This window comes from Rhinichthys klamathensis, unplaced genomic scaffold, assembly GCF_029890125.1.
Source record: "Rhinichthys klamathensis goyatoka isolate OS25496 unplaced genomic scaffold, OSU_Roscu_1.1 h1tg000019l_1, whole genome shotgun sequence".
NCBI classification, from domain to species: Eukaryota; Metazoa; Chordata; class Actinopteri; order Cypriniformes; family Leuciscidae; genus Rhinichthys; species Rhinichthys klamathensis.
In genome coordinates this window covers 7,584,127-7,603,802 of record NW_026606570.1, presented here as the reverse complement: position 1 = coordinate 7,603,802, position 19,676 = coordinate 7,584,127, and the positions used below count along the sequence as shown (strand labels likewise).

The window sequence follows — 19,676 nt, the reverse complement described above, 5'->3', positions numbered from 1 at the left end:
AATCAAAACTAACTTTAGCTGGAAAATAATATTATTCAAGAACCGCTATAAAACCAAACCAATCTCTGTTACCTTAAATTATATGTTTATCTCTTTGAAACAATCTACATTGTTAAAAGCGCTATATAAATGAGGATGACTTGACTTGTGATAGATTTTTCTTCCCTATTATGATGTAAAGTGAAGTGAAACCACTTCTTGAACAAAAAATTGTAGGCAGGGCCTTGATTTTGTCCATCAGGAATTGAATGGATTGTTGTGGTTTGCTATTTCTGTGATCTAATGTGAGTGACAGGTTGTGAGTGACAGGCCAGTAAACAATTCATCAGAGAAGAGAAGAGATGTCACTGCTAGAGGGAGGGGAAGTTATTTTAATTAAAGATTATGAGGGCATATGAATTAAAATAATAATAATAATGTGCACAGATATAAACAATTTATAATAAATACTGCAATATTCCATATAAAAGAAGAATTGTCAATTTTGATCATGGTGACTTTGAACATTCATCAGCGAACATAAACAGAAGCTCAAACGAACTTGCTTGACGCGCCAGAACAAACCTCTTGCGGAAGCTTAAACGTGCTGCATAACGCGAGAATGAACCTGATTGGTTCTTGTGGAAGCTCAAACGTGCTGCGTAACACGAGAATGAACCTCATTGGTTCTTGCGGAAGTTCAAACTTGCTGCGTAAAAATAACGAATCTCATTGGTTCTTGCGGAAGTTCAAACTTGCTGCGTAACACACGAAAATGAACCTGATTGGTTCTTGCGGAAGCTCAAACGTGCTGCGTAACACACGAGAATGAACCTGATTGGTTCTTGCGGAAGCTCAAACATGGTGCGTAACGCAAGAATGAACCTCATTGGTTCTTGGGGAAGCTCAAACGTGCTGCGTAACACATGAGAATGAACCTGATTGGTTCTTTTGGAAGTTCAAACTTGCAGCGTAACACACGAGAATGAACCTGATTGGTTCTTGCGGAAGCTCAAACATGCTGCGTAACACAAGAATGAACATCATTGGTTCTTGCGGAAGTTCAAACGTGCTGCGTAACACATGAGAATGAACCTGATTGGTTCTTTTTGGAAGCTCAAACATGCTGCGTAACACGAGAATGAACCTGATTGGTTCTTTTGGAAGTTCGAACTTGCAGCGTAACACACGAGAATTAACCTGATTGGTTCTTGCGGAAGCTCAAACATGCTGCATAACACAAGAATCAACATCATTGCTTCTTGCGGAAGTTCAAACATGCTGCGTAACACATGAGAATGAACCTGATTGGTTCTTGCGGAAGCTCAAACATGCTGCGTAACACAAGAATGAACATCATTGGTTCTTGCGGAAGTTCAAACGTGCTGCGTAACACTAGAATTAACCTGATTGATTCTTTTGGAAGCTCAAACGTGCAGCGTCATTGGTTCTTGCGGAAGTTCAAACTTGCTTCGTAACACACGAGAATGAACCTCATTGGTTCTTGCGGAAGCTCAAACTTGCTGGATAACATGAGAATGAACTTCATTGGTTCTCGCACGTCAAGCGAACATGCTTGAGCTTCCATTTACCACAACTAATTTGTGAGTTGATGAATGTTTATATGTGAATAAAGGCCTACATAAAATTTGTTCAAAGGATCATGTCTCTTCAAAACATTTGGACTAAAGCGCTCAATTCATATGGATTTGTTTTACAAACTCTTTATAAACTTTAGAAGCGTCAAAGTGGTAGTTGCATAGCTGTCAATGGAGGGACAGAAATCCCTCATATTTCATTAAAAACATCTTTGTTTGTGTTCCGCAGATTTTACGGGTTTGGAACGACATGAGGGTGAGTAATTAATTACAGAATTTCGTAGAACTAATACTTTAAGCTCTATGTTATGTTTGTCACTATATTGCAAAATTTCTGATCCTTGATTTCACTGTGTGCATTCAAAAAAAATAGATTTGAGGTAATTTGATCTAAAGTAATAATTTCGCAAGATGAGACAAAATACTTCAGTTTTGTTGAAGGTTATAGCAATAGTTTTTCAATAACTGTACAATAACTAAATGATAGTATGTGAAGTAAATTGCCCACTAGCTGATAAGGCTAAAGCCTATGTGGGGTCTTCCTCTAATGTTGGGACTGTAAACCATGCATGCATGGCCAGATTTACCATTGGGCTTGACTCCCACCCAATATGTTGAATATTGTTCTAGGAACCTCAAAGCATATTTTAATTTTTGCATGCATGCCATATACCACAGTTATATTTTTTCTGTCATTGCACATTATAGTGTCTGACCAGTCTCATCTTTCTCTGAATGATCTTCTGCATCAGATTTTCTTTCAGGTGAAGTCAGATTCTACATTTGACTAGTAGCCATGCCAGACATTAACATGCAAGCTTTTTTTTTTTCTTCTGATAGGCCTATAGCAACTCCTTACGATTTAGTTATTTACTTCTAAATTCCACTAATAAAAATGTGCTATTTCAAATTGGTTTGCTTTGAATATCAAACGCGTTCCAGATTAATGCCCGGAATGTAGAAGGTTTTGAGCAGTGTGAATGTGATTGCATAACGCGATTGAGCGCTCATCTCCCGTTGGCTGCTCGTGCGCTTCTCAAAGTGGAGGGAAAGAGAGTGAGGGAGGGGGCTCGAGCTCACGCTTAAATACACAACTACTATGTAACAGCCACGTAATATTCAGTCACGGAGGTTTACGGGAATTAAAACATATTATAGCCTAATCGACGGGAATTTAAAAAACAAACAAACAAACAGGTAGGTTCAGCTTTCTTTCTATAACAAATGCTTTGTCGTTATTCTTGTTCTTCAAATCAGAACAGTGTACTAATGGCGTGACGTGCCATGCACGCATCATCAGCGCACTGGATTAGTGTTTGTTTACTAAGCTTCTCGCTCCTGCTCGAGTTCCGCTGTTTAATGAATCATGCATATTTATTAAAATTCTTCACTTTTACCCAAGGCTTGTCATTCTATGTCGAGAATCGTTTGCGTTAAGCTGTTTTAACACTCTTACACAATTGCAGAACATGTAAGAGCAAGTCCATAAATTTTAATTAAGTTAGTTCATTATTAATGACACATGTATTGTGCGCTGTAGCCTATGTTATGCAATTGCAAGCTTTCGGGGGCTGCATATTTTGCCAGCGTTTTACTTGACGAATCCTGCTCGGTCCACCTAAAGAGTGAGCTTAGGCCCACACTCGTTAAATATAGATGTTTTTCTAAAGATTTTTTTTTTTTAAACAGCGCGCACAGCCCAATTGGCCATCCGTACTCAAAACCTCTCGAAGCACACTTCGACTGTCGTTCAATAGCAGACAAAGGTTTTTTTAGGGATATTCTCGTATATATTTAGATTATTTAGTCTCAAGCTGAGATCGAGGAACATGTGCAAGAAGTGTTGAATTAGATAAAGGTTTGTTTTGGTTCGTGGGACTTTAAATGCAGGGATTCCTCCTGCAGCGTGGCGGGACGCACACACCCACTCTGCTTTCCCGAACCTTTTCAGGGCTTTTGTTAGGGGCCCCATGCATCTCACTGACCATAGGACCTTTTCTGCCATTATATTTTAGATAAAGCGTGCGCTTTACATGAAATTCGTCTGGAATTTTAGCATTTTAACTTTATCTTGCCTTTGATATCTTTCTTTATATCAGTAGCGTAGGCAGAAATTTTATTTTGGGTGGGCCAGTGAAAATGTGAGTGGGCCTATAGTTTTTCATAGAAAAAAATGACTTCAGTAATAATTAACCTTAGATAGTAGAAAAATGAATCGACAAACTGCAAAAACAGTTAGCTGCTACAGCTTTATATTCGGCAAATCATCATGTTCAACCAACAGAGCTTAATAAAGGCTGGACAAACCAGTGTAGACATTAGACAATAACCTGTCTATTTTATTCAGGCTAGTCAGCAATGCAAAGACATTTCACCCGAAAATAAAGTAAGCTAAAATAATAATATCACAGTTAGATCGGCGGATAAACCCGCGTCAGGCTGACCAGGAGAGAGGGAGCAAGAAGCAGCCGCCACCAGCACCTGACTAGCCTTCTCCTGGGGTAATGAATCTGAAGAACTGGGACTCGGTAGATGAAGGCAGTGGCGTGTCTTCTTCCTCAACTCTTGCTTTTTTCAAATAGCACATTAAAGAAAGTTGTTTAGCCATTATTGTGGCGCCGACGCCGCTGTGAGTTTTCCTGTCGGAACCCCCAGCAACCATAGCAACCAATAACGTTCCGGAGAGAGGCTTTCTACAACTTGCTTCGACAGTTCCGTTTTATTCGGAAAACGAATTAAACACACACAGCAGTCAACAATAAATCAGGTATATATTAATATATTTTCTTAAATACATTTGAATAAAAATAAACTAAAAATGTATTTTTATCAAACTTGTCTGGGCGGGCCAGTGAGTAATGTGGGCGGGCCAGTGCCGCCCTGGCCCAATACTGGCTACGCCCCTGCTTTATATTAAAAGCTTCATTAAAATAGTGTGTACGTTGTATAATATGAAATAATAGGCTATATGTATTGTATAATATATTACAATTGGTGGTTTGTTTCAGGTGACTGCTCCCAAGTGTTATCTCAAAGTCATTTATTAATTTAATTATTTTATTTTATTTTATTTGAATGCATGCAGCAGATAAATGTTGAGACCATATATAGCACACATGCTAATGTGTTGAGTGGATGTGTAAAATTTGTGCATGACTTGTTTTCATGTTGGCCTGTCACATGTAAATGCCATGTGCAAAGCACCTCCTACTATTTTAAACGAACATTGGCAATGTTAAATTTGTTCTGTGTACAATAGGCCTAAATTTCATAAAAGTCTGCTGTTCTTTTATATGGAGGATATAAGAATGCAGTGCAATTTTAAAATTGGAGAGCAACCTTTTAACCTAATATCATTGGTAGGTTTGAATTGATCGTTTGAATCCATACATGACTGGCTTTTAAAAGAGGGAGTTCATTTGAAGTTGACATTAACTTCTTGTCATCAATTTTGTCAATCTACCACATCATTATAACCTATAAGCTGCAGAGCTAGTTAGCTGTTATATTTGAAATCTTCCAGACAACCAGATATAACCAGTTGTAGTTTACGGTGAGCATGTTTTTGCAAAGAGCTGATATTCATATGTTGCCCTGCAGGTGTGTACAAGGTGTCTATCTGGTTCTCAGCAAACCCAAACACACAGACACACACAAAGCTTGCTCTTCTGCCTCACTGGTAATGTTTCCTGACAGAAGGGCCATTGACTAATTCATATGGCAGCCCTTAACGAATTTCCCTGTCAAGTATATAGGCACAAACATGAACAAACCCACTTTGTTTTATGTGGCTTACTAACAACACATTCTTGTATTGACTGGTTCAGGCACAAGCTAACATTCAGTCTGTGCTCATAAATGCATAATTAATTACATATTGACTCATTCTTGTAGCATCTAGTGTCTGCTTTGTATTCAATGTTTTTCCCTAATAAAACTGCAAAAGTTTACAGTGTATGTCATTTATCATTGCGATTAGCACTTTAAAAGGTAGTATATAAGTATAATCTGTTTCTCTGCGGTCTCTACACATATTCAATTACACACTTGATCTTTAAGACGAAAGCCTTGGATGCAGAATGTAAGACAACTTTACAGATTAAAACAAATGTGCCAAACCGTAAAAGGGGCCCACAGCACAGATTACTCTTTGTTTTTGTGTTTATGTTACAGACGTTGCTCCTCCCATATGTTCTTCAGCTCCAGGACTCTATAGCTACTTCTTATGAAATGCAAAAGAACTACTAATGTCTATGTGGTTGAGATGAGGCATTCTGGTGTGCCACACCTCCTCATTAAGCTTTCCATGATATATTTTTCTATCTCCACTGCAATAATCGTCAAAACCAGCTGTCACTTCTATCACGCAATTCTTAGCCTTGTGCCGCAAGCAGCATTTACCACATTCCAAAAATGCCACAGTTAAAGAGGTAAATACATAAAAAAATATATGAAGCCCCTTGCGTTGTAGTGCCAAACTCTAAGTTAGATGCCAAAATGACATCTGTGATAACGGGATCTACACTGAACAAAGAATCTCAGAACAGTAAATCTAGATTATTTCTGAAATCCTATTTTTTTAAGGTCGAAAAGGAATCTTTGCTATACTATTTTTGTTTAAAGGGTTCTATGCATATTCTGCCATTCAAACAAAATTATGTTTCACTATGCTCATCAGGCAAGAATCAAGAAAGAAATGCATCACAGTTTCTACAAAAATGTTACTCATTCTAATATGCTGATTTGATGTTCAAGAAACATTTATTACATTATCAATGTTGAAAACAGTTGTGCCGTTTTCAACATTGATAATGTAATAAATGTTTTTTGAACATCAAATCAGCATATTAGAATGATTTCTGAAGGATCATGTGACACTAAAAAGTAATAGAGTGCAACATCGCCCGCTTCCTTTTGCGTCGGTGCTGGTTCCGGAAGTAATTTTTTTCCATTCATTTTTCCAATAGGGATTTATAAAAAAGTCTTTGTTAAAGAGGGTATAAGCCATGAACCAAGCCAATCAGCTGCGAGGTGAATCACAACACTAAAAACTTTGATTTGAAGCAAAACATTTCTGAAAATCAGACAAAAAGACAAAGAAGACTGTGTAACACCTTTAGTGAGGGAAAGAGTTATTAATCCATGAAGCATTGCGAACAGCATAAATAATCAAATAAAAAAATGATGGAGAAATACAAAATACTAATTTATGAGGGTTGGTTTATTATATAAAAACAACATATTTTAAGTTTAGTATAAATTATGCATATATATATATATATATATATAGGCTATATTATTTACAAACATAAGTATTTTGAAACCGTTGCAAGATCGGCTCCGGTTACATGATTAAATGAGTGTTTCATGGGAGTGGGCGGAGCTAAAAATCTATTTTGGCATGTGTTGCTTTTTTCGACTCCGTGATTGGTGTATTTTCTATAAAGCATCATGGGTAATGCAGGTTTTTTTTTTTTTTTTTTTTACCAAGAATTCCGCTTTTAAACACGATTATTTAAAAAATAAGCTGAAATAATATGTGCTGACGGCTTCAGCAAAAGCAAATACCATGGATTAACAAACTCGTAGTTCGATCACTCATGAGTCCAAAAAGCTGTGATAACGGGACAAAAAGCAGTCATACATTATCGTTTACGACTTATAGCCAAGTTAAGACATACAAGTGAGTGGGATTTTTAAAAAACAAAAACATATAATTTCTTCCATAGGATGGCATTCCCTGTAGATATTCTGACAAATGTGGATCACGAGTTCTTAGAGCTGGCAGCCGAGGAATACATGTCTCAGATCCTCTACAGAAATCCTGACACAGCTGAGTACCTCAGACTACCTGATTCCAAACAGGTAAGATGCGAGGTGCAATCTATAATGTCTGCATTCAAAATGCATATTTAATTCTCAGGAAAGTTTCATATTATTGCTGAATATATACACTCACCGGCCACTTTATTAGGTACCCCATGCTAGTAACGGGTTGGACCCCCTTTTGCCTTCAGAACTGCCTCAATTCTTCGTGGCATAGATTCAACAAGGTGCTGGAAGCATTCCTCAGGGAGTTTGGTCCATATTGACATGATGGCATCACACAGTTGCCGCAGATTTGTCGGCTGCAAATCCATGATGCGAATCTCCCGTTCCACCACATCCCAAAGATGTTCTATTGGGTTGAGATCTGGTGACTGTGGAGGCCATTTTAGTACAGTGAACTCATTGTCATGTTCAAGAAACCAATTTGAAATGATTAGAGCTTTGTGACATGGTGGAAGTAGCCATCAGAGGATGGGTACATGGTGGCCATAAAGGGATGGACATGGTCAGAAACAATGCTCAGGTAGGCCGTGGCATTTAAACGATGCCCAATTGGCACTAAGGGGCCTAAAGTGTGCCAGGAAAACATCCCCCACACCATTACACCACCACCACCAGCCTGCACAGTGGTAACAAGGCATGATGGTTCCATGTTCTCATTCTGTTTATGCCAAATTCTGACTCTAACATCTGAATGTCTCAACAGAAATCGAGACTCATCAGACCAGGCAACATTTTTCCAGTCTTCAACTGTTCAATTTTGGTGAGCTCTTGCAAATTGTAGCCTCTTTTTCCTATTTGTAGTGGAGATGAGTGGTACCCGGTGGAGTCTTCTGCTGTTGTAGCCCATCCGCCTCAAGGTTGTGCGTGTTGTGGCTTCACAAATGCTTTGCTGCATACCTCGGTTGTAACGAGTGGTTATTTCAGTCACTGTTGCCCTTCTATCAGCTCGAACCAGTCTGGCCATTCTCCTCTGACCTCTGGCATCAACAAGGCATTTCCGCCCACAGAACTGCCGCTCACTGGATGTTTTTTCTTTTTCGGACCATTCTCTGTAAACCCTAGAGATGGTTGTGCGTGAAAATCCCAGTAGATTAGCAGTTTCTGAAATACTCAGACCAGCCCTTCTGGCACCAACAATCATGCCACGTTCAAAGTCACTCAAATCAACTTTCTTCCCCATACTGATGCTCGGTTTGAACTGCAGGGGATTGTCTTGACCATGTCTACATGCCTAAATGCAGTTTGCCGCCATGTGATTGGCTGCTTAGAAATTAAGTGTTAACGAGCAGTTGGACAGGTGTACCTAATAAAGTGTCCGGTGAGTGTATATATATATATATATATATATTTTTTTTTTCTTGATGGCAATAAACAACAATTCTTATATGAATGTGGCTTTAAAACATTTTCACATTTTCAAGTATGTTCTCTTGGTGACAGATAGAGATTGGACTCTGCAATGTGAGTTTTGTCCCTCTATATGGAACAGATACTAAAAAGAAGCTCCTTGCATTGTTCTTACCTGATGACTTTACCACAGGTAATATGGTCAGAAGTTATGAAAATCGGAATCATTTGTAACTTATTGTGATGTTAATGCTGTATATTTTACCAGACTTACTACATTATACCTGCAGTTGTTGGGCTTTATTTGTTGGGCCAGTGGTGGGGAGTTGAAGATGTTCTTAAAACAGCAGAGCCCTCAAGAACGGGCCTGATCAAGGTCAGTGTTTTCTCTTTTTTTTATGGAAGGCCAGTAATGTTTATTTTGAATTAGTTGAATAATTTTTTATAACTACTACAAGACTAGTGCCATGCTTATCGTAGGTCAGCACTCTTGGGGAGAGGATAGTCCTATATGTTCTCAACAGAATTGTGTTGAGAAATGAGAAGAGCAGTGAAGATGTTTCCTTTCTCTGCCATTGTGAGCATGAAAGTGCGAAAATACTATGGAAGGATGGAGAGGCCATTGGCTTTTACTCATACAAACCCAAAGGTAATGACAGTTCCTTTAAAGCCTCATATACACTTCTAGACCATACTTGTTGTTTTTACATAAAAAAACCTCCCGTCATATTACTCTTTACTTACAGGTAGCTTGTGCAGAAACTTCTTGACCCAGTGCTATCAACTTCCTGTCATGGACACATTATTTGTCAGGAAGTGTCACCGGGGCAAGGGTCATGGCGTAAAGATACTGGAAGACTTTGTTGGTAGCTTCAGAAAGGAGTATATAGGGTTGAAGTTTCCTCTTTCTGAAGCTATTTATAAAGGTATAGAAACAGACTTACTTTATGGTCAAATGTCACCTTTGCTCACATAACAGATATCATTCCTGGTTTCTACGTTCTGTATCTCCAAACTCTTTCTTTACAGTTTGTGAGAAGTACTTCAGTATACATCCAGCAGACAAAGAGATTCTGTGGGAAGTAGAGAAAATAGGAAGCCCTTTCCAGAGAACTCTAATAGCAAACAGGCTACAGAAGTTGAAGCTACAAGGTAAGGAAAATATCTGTATTTTTAGCTTCAGTGATATGTAAATAGAGAAACAAACAATACATTGACTTCCAAAGCCATTTTTTGTCTATTCAGTGCTTTTGTCTGACACAATGATGTCTTTGAATCACGTTAATCTGGTGGCTTTTTTTCTCTGCAAATATTGATATTTGCGATTACTTGTGATAATAAATTTGATTAATGAATTAATTAGCATATCATGCAATTAATCTGATTACATTTTTTAATGGATTGCAGCCCTAATAATGTCGTTCTTTATTAGCAGAGAAGGACCAGGTTGTGAGCAAACTGAAATTTGTGGAAGATGCTGCTCCAATGGAAATCGAGATCACAAAGGTTCAGGAAACCATTGAAAACACAGTGGAGATAGTGGTAAATTAATTTCTGATTCTGTTACCTTTGTATTAATTAACTTTGTGTTGACAGAAAATAGATTTGATTAGTTCAAAATCGTTTTTGGCAAATTCAGAACAATTCAACATGATTAACAATGTTCAATTCTCAAATGTTCAATTCAGCAATTAAGCAGCTCTGAAGAAAACAATGAAGTTCATCATCCAATCAGTTCTGATCCGATAGTGTCAGTTCAGTCAAGTCAGTAATATTGCTGACTATTAAGTGTCTCCAACTAAGCAAGCTAAAGTGACAAGAAACCCAAATGGTGATAGAATGGAGAAGAAAAAAACCTTGGGAGAAACCGGGCTCAGTCGGGAGACCAGTTCTCCTCTGGCCAAATGAACGCACATGGTGTGATTGTGATACCAGGCATCACAAGTCAGATTGTGGAAGCGATATCATTCAGGATATTTTATCCAGTTCCTTCTGCTGGAAGATCGGGATACATCACGCCGGCATATGCAAATGAAATTCATCAACTCACAAAATTAGTTGGCAACTGATTCAATTTTTAACATTTTGATTATTATATAAATGTCAAGATGGATGCATATGAAAGATTTTTGATCCAATGCACATTAAAAAAAGACTGAATCTTTAAATTCATATTGCATCTGTAAATTATGAAGTATATTATGAAGTAATTCTTATATCTAATGTTGATATTAACTTTAGGAGGAGACCATTACAGACATCACCAAAGGCAAGTATAATCTTTTTGTTGAACAATAATTTGTTCAATAAAGACTCTCCTGCCTAATCTAACTGATGTTCTTCACTGTTACAGAAGTAGATGACGTACCAGTCTCAAGGCGTGGCAGAAGTAGCAGCCTGAAACGCAGAGGTATCAGAGAAAATTCAGAGGAGAGGCTTTCAAAGATCATAATCAGGTATCATATTACTTGTCAGCAGAATACCATAACACTATTAAATACTACATTGTGTACAATTAACTATGTCTCTCAAAGGGTGGAAGACATTGAGGCAGGAGTTGAAAGTCCAATTGAGGTGGCAACTGAGGAACATCTTGATGACACTTTTTCTGTAAAAGAATCAGAAACTGTACTCAGGGTATGAATTCAACCAAATAAACCTATGGGTCATGTTTTTTCATTACTAAACAGCTTGAACAGTATAATTATGTACTTTGTTTAATTAAAATGTAATTTATTCAAATTTTTTACACTTTCAGTACAGTAATTAACATCCATCTTCTCTAATTTGGCAGAGTACAACAGACACAGTAACTGCAACTGTGACAAACATATCAGAGCTTAGAAGTTCACAGAAAGAGGAGGAACATGAAATTGAAAAAGACACAGCTACATCAGAGGGGACTCCAGTCACCCACCTCACCACAGCTGGGGAAGTAAAGAGCCAGAGAGGCAGTGAAGAGGAATGTGAAATTGTTAATGTGGAGCACACTGTTGTAAAACAAGGAGCCACTATAGGGTCTATTGACCAAAACCAACTTCAGTCTGTGGTGGATATAGAAATTGTAAAGATGAGTACAGGAACTGAAGAGGAACAAAATGAGAATTTAGAAAAGAACAAAGAGGTTGAGGAAGATAAACCTGTGTGTGAGACAGAGGAGGAGGAAATAAAAATGCTGGATGAACCTGAAGAGGAAAAGGCTATGAGTGGGACTGTTGAAATGTATAACAATACAAAAGCTGTAGAAGAGGCGACAGATCAATCAGAGACTCTTGCTAACAAAGCAGAATCAGAATCTGAGGTTGAGGAATACAGAGAAAAAGAAGAGCTTAAAGTGGAAACTGATTCTACTATGGACGCTGAAATCACACAGGGGGAAAATGTAGATGTAGTTCCTGAAATTTCAGAAATAGACCAAGAAGAAGCACCACAACAGTCATCCGTAGAGTCTGCTGAGGTACATAAATGGAAAACAACACCTGAAGAGGACCAGAAGACAGTCGAGAATAGCTCTAAGATGTTGACATTGAGTGAAGCCAAAGTTGTGCTTGTAGATTTGCATACACTTTCTCCTGAAGAGGCGAGTGATTATAACAGAGAGATAGATATTGCTGAACAAGATGAAATGAAGCACACAATGTCATCTGAGCAACAAGCAGCTGAAGAAATTATGATAATGGAGGAACAAGATGGTACATTGGACACAACAAAAGGATATAATGTAGCAACTGATGCCAAAAGAACTCCAGAACAATCAACTGGATACAAAGAACAAGAGGGTGAGCTAGAACCAGAAACCACAGAAGTTGTTCTTCTAAGCCAAGTTGAGAAACCAGAGGAGAAAACAAACACTGAACAAGCTAAAGTGGATGCACAAAAGAAAGGATCTACCGACACCCCAAGTAGATCAACAAATCTTGGAGATCAAACTGTTGACCCTAGGGTGACGGTTAGATGTCTCAGAAGCACTTTGAAACAAATAAAGATCACACCTGTTAGGAGATCTACACGTAGCAAAGCAGTGATTCAGCAGGTAGAAAGTGTTGCGCCACAACACAAGGCCAAATTCAGGACTGATGAGAGGGATGAAGTTATTGCAGAGGATGTAGGTCCAGAGGAGAGTGACAAGGCAAACACAGATGTTGATGAAACAGTAGTCATTGAATCTGGAAGTTTTGAACTGCTGAAAGCTACAGAAGAGAAAACACCTCAGATTACAGAGACTACTGAGGGAAACATCCCACTTGTAGAAGCAGAACCTGATGAGGATGTAAAAGAAAAAGTTAAAGCAATCAAAAAGATTGAGTACAAGGAAGCGAATTTAGCTGGACAAACAAACAGTGACATAGAGATGAGCAGTCTTGCTCAGGAGACAGATGTCCAGGAAGAGGAGGTACCAGTCAGCACAGAGATAAATCTCAGACGTAGAACAATAAGAGTTCAATCTCCACTGAGAAGGAAATCTAGACGTGTACAAAAACAAGAAGCTGAAGCAGATGTTGATCATCAGGAAAGACACACAGTGGTGACCAAGAATAAAACTGAAGCAATCCCAATGACAAAAGAGAGAGTTGAAGAAATTGATCAAGAGGTCAACAAGATGGAAAACAAGGAAGCAAAATTAGCTGAGTTGGAGCCAGTGGAAGAACCAGACATGATTAGAAATGGAGATGAAAAAACTTCAGCATCAACAGAAGAGATTGTGATTGTCTGTTGTTTACCGATTATTACAACAGAGACCAGTTTTGAAAGTCTTGATGATATGGCAAACTCAAACACTGTGGAAACTGCAGCTGTTGATACTGAGAAATCTGATATACTGATGGGTGTAGAAATAGATGATCAAGAAAAAGAACATGTACAAACACAGGAAGACACTGAAATGATCCATGAGGAAGAAAAAATAGAGGAAGAAAACACAGTTGAAGAGCAGAAAAAACTTGATAAACAAGACATGACATTTGAGGAGCAAAAGCCAATAGAAGATTTGGCCACAATGCCAGCTCAGAACAACCTGGTGGAAAGCACTAAAAATGACATCAACCGGAATGAGGATGAAGGAGTGAGCAGTCTTACTGAAAAAACTGAAATAGTCCAAATAACAGAAAAGAGTGCTGACAAAGTGGATCAAGGTGCAGAAAAAGAGAAAGAGCAAGCATCTCAAAAATCAACTGTTGAGGCTACTGATAATGTGATCCCATTTGTAGAAGCAGAACCCGAAGAGGGTGTAGTAGAAAAAGAAGCTAAAGAAATTAACAAAATGGAAAACAAAGAAACAAATTTAGCTGTGACAAAGGACACATATGATGAGGCACCTGAGATGGGAGAAGAAGCCAATTTAGAGCAACAGAAAAATGAACCATTGTTTAAAAATGAGAAAGAAACAGCTGAGACAGAAAAACCCATGGAGATGGACCCAGTGGTTAGCAAGGAGCAAACAAATGTTATAGAGGGGACCACCATTCAAATAGAGGAGGTCTCACTGGTGGAAAGCACTGAAATCAATCAAAGTGACAATGCAAGGATCACAAGGAGAAGTCTCAGGCTCAGTGCAAAATCAGTCACATCTACACAGAATACCAGAAAATCTACACGTCTCCACAAAGCAGAGTTGGAACCAGTAAAAGAAGCAAATATGAGTAGAAATGAATATGAAGAAACCTCAGCAGCAACAGAAAGGACTGTGAATGTGGGTATACCCATAATTACAGTAGAGACCAACTTGGAAAGTCCTGAAGAAATACCAAACACAAATGTTGAGAAAACTTCAGCTGTTGGACCTGAGACGTCTGTACTGCTGATGGGTGTAGAAACAGACAATAAAAAGGAGGCACCTAAGATTTTAGAGGCGGTCACACTTGTAGAAGCAGAACCCGATGAAGAGGCAGAGAAAGATGATGGTACTCCAATAATACAGCTGCAAAAAGCCACAGTAGTACTTGTAGATTTAAACAACCTTTCCCAAAGCACAGAAGGAGAGAGTGACACTCCAAAAGTCTTAACGAATTCCCAGACAGAGGAACAACTGGAACTGGATGAACCAGATAAAAGTGAATATCAACTACGTATCCAGACATCCGAACATGAGGAACAGCAAGAAGAACTACAAAAAGAGGAAAATACGGAAAAGACCCCTGTGGAAGAAGAGGACAAAGTGGAGGAAGAAAACACAGTTGAAGAGCAGAACAAACTTGATAAACAAATCATAACATTTGAGCAGCAGAAACTTACAGAAGTTTTAGAAGGAAAAAATGATGAAAATGAGACAGAGATTGTAGAGGAATATAAGGCAGTCATAGATGAGGATGTGGAAGAAACTGTAACATCTAAAGAACATCCAGAAGCAACAACAATGGCAGACAAAGCTAATATAATTAAGGAGACAGAAAATTATCAAGATGTTGCTTTAAAAGAGAAACAAACAGACAGTGATGTAGAGATGAGCAGTCTTGCTCAGGAGGCACCAGAAGCTGTCCAGGAAATCTTAGAAGAAGAGGTACCAGTCAGCACAGAGAGAAGTCTCAGACATAGAAAAATAATAGTTCAGTCTCCACCAAGAAGGAAATCTAGACGTGTACAAAATCAAGAAGCTGAAGCAGATGTTGATCATCAGGAAAGACACACAGTTGTGACCAAGAATAAAACTGAAGCAATCTCAATGACAGAAGAGACAGTTGAAGAAATGGATCAAGAGGTCAACATGAGGAACGAGGAAACACGTTTAGCTGAATTGGAGCCAGTGGAAGAGGATACTGAGAAGGTTGTCCCACTTGTAGAAGGAGAACCTGATAAGGATATAAAAAATGTAGAACCTGATGCGAATGCAGAAAAGGGATTTGAAGAAATCAACAAGATGGAGAACAAGGAACAAAGCTTAGAGAACGATGCGGCTCCTGAGATGGAAAGAGAAGAAGCCAATTTAGAGCAACATGAAAATGAGTCATTGGTTAAAAATGAGTCAGAAAAACACACGGAGATGGATAAAGTTTCAGTGGTTTGCAAGGAGCAAACATACGTTACAGAGGAGACCACCATTCAAGTAGAGGAGGTCTCACAGATGAAAATCTCTGAAACCAATGACAATAAAAGCGAAAGAATCACAAGGAGAAGTCTGAGGATCAGTGCACAGCCAGCCACATCTACACAGAAGACCAGAACATCTACACGTCTCCACACAGCAGAGTTGGAACCAGTGAAAGAAGCAGATAGGAGTAGAAATGAAGAAACCTCATCAACGACAGTAGAGACTGTGAATGTCTGTGTACCAATTATTACAGTAGAGACCAACATGGAAAGTCTTGATGAAGATGGAGATGTGGTTTTCATGAGTAGAAATGTGGAAACTACTTCATATGAGCAAGAGAAAGACATATCAAATGATAAGGGAAAGGTGGATGAAGCTTTGCTTGACAAATCAACAGATGAACAAGAAGATGAGACCAAGAGCTCGATTAAAACAACTGAAAATGAAATTCTGGTGGAAATGGATAAAACACAAAAAGTTGTAGAAGGGGGAGTTCAAGATGAAGAAAAAGCAGAGCCTGAACAGGAAAACGCAGACCAGAAACCAGAGGAGAATACTCAACAGAAGGGAGAAGATGAAGCAAGAACAAGCTCAGTAAAAGAGGATGCTACTCAAGAAGAAGAAGCAGTGTCAAAAGAGGAAAATGTGGGGGAAACCAATCTGACAAATGAATTTAAGACAACAGCTGCGGAGGGGAAGGTTGCTTTAGAAAGCTCCGATCAAGAGGCATCTTTCATTACAAGAAGAAGTCTCAGATACCGGACAGTAACAGTCCAGTCTACACCAAGAAGAAAATCAAAACGCCTCCACAGACAAGAGGTGGCGTCAGAAAAAGAAACAAAGGACAACATATGTGGAAATGAAAATGACTCAGCAATACAGAAATCAGCTGATGATTTAAATATCGAGAAGGAGAATGAGGCATTAAATGCTGAGGAGAGCATTACTGAATTTGAAAATTTAAAGACAAAAGAGGGAGAAGGCATTATTCAGGTAAATATAGAAGGAAAGGCAGAGGAAACAGGGACAAAGGAAGGAAATGAAATCCTGTTTGAAATCAATGAAAGTAACAGTGCCTGCCCAGACAACACTGAGGAGAACAAGACTCGAGAGGAAAATCTTAAGAGAGATGTACAGGTGCCTACAGAACAGGAGGAGGAAGAAGTCTCTAGTGTACAGGCGGAAGAGAAACCACTCCAGGAAAAAGAAACTGAGGGAGCAGTGCAAGGAAGTTCTTTTGATTTGGAGGAAACAACAGTGGAAAGTAGAACCCTGAGAAAAAGATTGACTGTTGAAACGGCTGCTCCAAGAAAATCCAAACGTCTTCGCAAACAAGAGCATGATGAAGATAGCAAGCAAGTCAAAGAAGTTATGCAACAAACTGAGACAGTAGAAGTGACATTTACAACAGAGAATGTAGAGCTGAGCTCAGATGTACCTGCAGCAGTTTTTGAGGGCAGTAATTTGGGTGGAGGAACACAACAGAAAATCCAGAAAAATGCAGAAGGGACTAAATCAGATGGAGATTGTAATATACATGAAGACACCAAGACAGATGCAGGTGAATCTCAAGAGAAGCATAAAGAGAAAAGAGTAAATAAACCTCAGACAGATGAGGATAACGACGAGGTTATGGAGCAAAATAGCAGGAAAGTAGAAGAGGCAGGTGAATTGGAGGAAGTGATAGAGCAACATGTGGAGGCAGAAGAGCAAAAGGTTGAGTCCAGTACAAATGCAAATGAGGGCTTCACTTTAGAGTTGGAGGAAGAGGAAACATCTGATCAAGAAGAAAACAAAGCAGATGAGGACAGCAGAGTGGCCACGGAGGCCGCAAAAGACGTCATATTCACATCTGCAGAAAAATCTGATGAAGGTGAAGAAAATGTCTCTGATGAGGATGAGAAAGGTCTTGCCATTGAAAAGCATGTTCTTCAGAGTAGCTCAAGTACATCTTCAAGCAGACGAAGATCAATGAGACTGCAAATGCATGACTCTAAAAAGAACACTAAGGAAGATGAATCCGATTCCGAGGAGTCAGAAGAACAACAAACAGCGAAACAGAGGAAAAGAAAAGCCATAACTGACTTGACACCTGCACGCAGATCAAAACGCTATAGGGCAAAAATAGTTTAGCAGATTCGTGGGTCTTGTATTAATACAGGCCGCCTATGCATTGTATAATGCACTTATTATTTGCATTATATAACTACCAATTATATAATGTGAAGTTTTCTGTTACATTTTCAAATGCAAAATCATGCAAATTATTTTACAACTTTTTTTTTCATGAAGTATTGGGGATTTTATAAAATACTTGTTTCTTGAAATTAGGATTTACTGGATTTAATTAAATTAAGCATGATAACTTTTTAGTTGGTAATGTCTAATTATATCTTTAAGTTAGACACAGTTATTGTTTCTTTTTACATTTTTATTCTATATTGTGCTTTGCAAATTAATTATAGAGGTAGTTTTTAATGTAACACTATTTTTATATATTCCACAGTAATACATTCCTTCAGTTCTGGATAGGATGCTAAATTAAATATCGTTCCTCATTTTCGGAGTAAACGGGCAAGTGTTTTGTGTGAAATTTGTTCCAATGTGCAGTATGTGCTTCCATAACATATAGTGTACCTTTCTAAGGTGAGTTTGTGACACGTTTTGTGATTGCAGTGTACAAAATTACAGAGAATCTGCCACAACTGCTCTTGTTTTTATTCCCAAGGAAATTATATTAGTCTTTTTGTGAACCTCAAAGCAATATATTCTGTCCTTTTTTCATTTTCATATCTTTTAAATAGCACATGTTCGTGAATGTGTAATGCTATAGGTTTGTTAAATGTTGTTTATTTTACACTCCATTCTGTTTATGTTGCTTAACGTTTCACTTTTGAATGTTAAAATGCAAAAATAATTTACCTTTTTCTTTTTACCTCTGTGATTGTCCTGTGAAAACATTTTCCTGAACTGTGATTTGTCAGCTAATTTGACTTAAATGTTTAAATAAAGTCATAAATTACCTGTGGTTATTTCATTTTATTTGTGTCAATTGTGTGTTGAAATAGGCTCCAGCATCCCATGCGATCCTACAGTACATAAAACAAGCAGTGTGGATAAAGGATGTGTCAGTTGTTTCACACACTTACAGTATTTGTTTGATTTATTTTTTTACACATCTTCTAACACTAAATGCAAAGTAACTTACTTAAAACTACACATGAAACATCTTATACAATGGTCCCAAAAAGTAACTTTTAAAAGCATGAAGTTGAACTTTAATTTATTTTACACACAAGCAAAATAGCATCATCAAACAAATGATGCATACTTTTATTCGTCCAATTACGTTAAAACAAAACAGATAATATGATCTCAAGATGATTTTTAGTGGATATATAAAGTCAGTTTCTTCAATTCACTCAGCTGTTTTGTAAGTGATCACAGGTATTTGAATCATCACATTAACCAGAACATGTTAAGCTTTACATTTTATCTAAATCTGAACAGTTTATTGCTTGTTGTATTTAAAAAAAAAAATATTATAATAAGCACTTGTTTTGCCTTTTTATTTGTATGTTTGCCTTAAAAGAATTTGTGCACATTTTTTAAACAACAGAAAACATCCACATACTTGAAAGGGACTCATCTAGTGCAGGAATGTTTGAACTGATCATCTAGTGCAGGAATGTTTGAACTTTTATTTTGAATTTTGAGTGATACTGCCCGGAAACACAAGCGCACAGACCACATCCGGTTTTTTAATTTTTTTTTTTACAAATTGGTCCCCAACAAATTTTAATGTTCTTAAAGTAAAGGCTAGGGCTGTCGATTGTGGCAGAGACATGGCTGCATTTTTTAATCAATTCAAGTTTTAGCGAATATGTATGCACTGA

At 38.0% G+C, this 19,676-nt stretch overlaps 1 protein-coding gene across 1 annotated transcript; it reads left to right on the top strand.

Moving 5' to 3' along the window:
- The first annotated feature begins 5,781 nt into the window (after positions 1 to 5,781).
- zgc:194398 (midasin AAA ATPase-domain containing protein) lies at positions 5,782 to 18,045 on the top strand. Its single transcript, XM_056237912.1, has 13 exons — positions 5,782 to 6,007; positions 7,307 to 7,442; positions 8,850 to 8,949; positions 9,047 to 9,132; positions 9,237 to 9,405; positions 9,503 to 9,682; positions 9,786 to 9,908; positions 10,189 to 10,298; positions 10,998 to 11,025; positions 11,110 to 11,212; positions 11,291 to 11,393; positions 11,551 to 15,705; positions 15,745 to 18,045. The coding sequence occupies exons 1-13, from the start codon at positions 5,991 to 5,993 to the stop codon at positions 17,911 to 17,913; spliced, it is 7,479 nt and encodes a 2,492-aa protein (XP_056093887.1). The 5' UTR covers positions 5,782 to 5,990; the 3' UTR covers positions 17,914 to 18,045.
- The last annotated feature ends 1,631 nt before the right edge of the window (positions 18,046 to 19,676 follow it).

Excerpts from the sequence above, each read along its gene's own strand:
- zgc:194398 (XM_056237912.1), top strand. Across the intron at positions 8,950-9,046 it reads ACCTGATGACTTTACCACAG|TTGTTGGGCTTTATTTGTTG; the intron begins GTAATATGGTCA and ends TTATACCTGCAG. Across the intron at positions 11,394-11,550 it reads AATCAGAAACTGTACTCAGG|AGTACAACAGACACAGTAAC; the intron begins GTATGAATTCAA and ends CTAATTTGGCAG.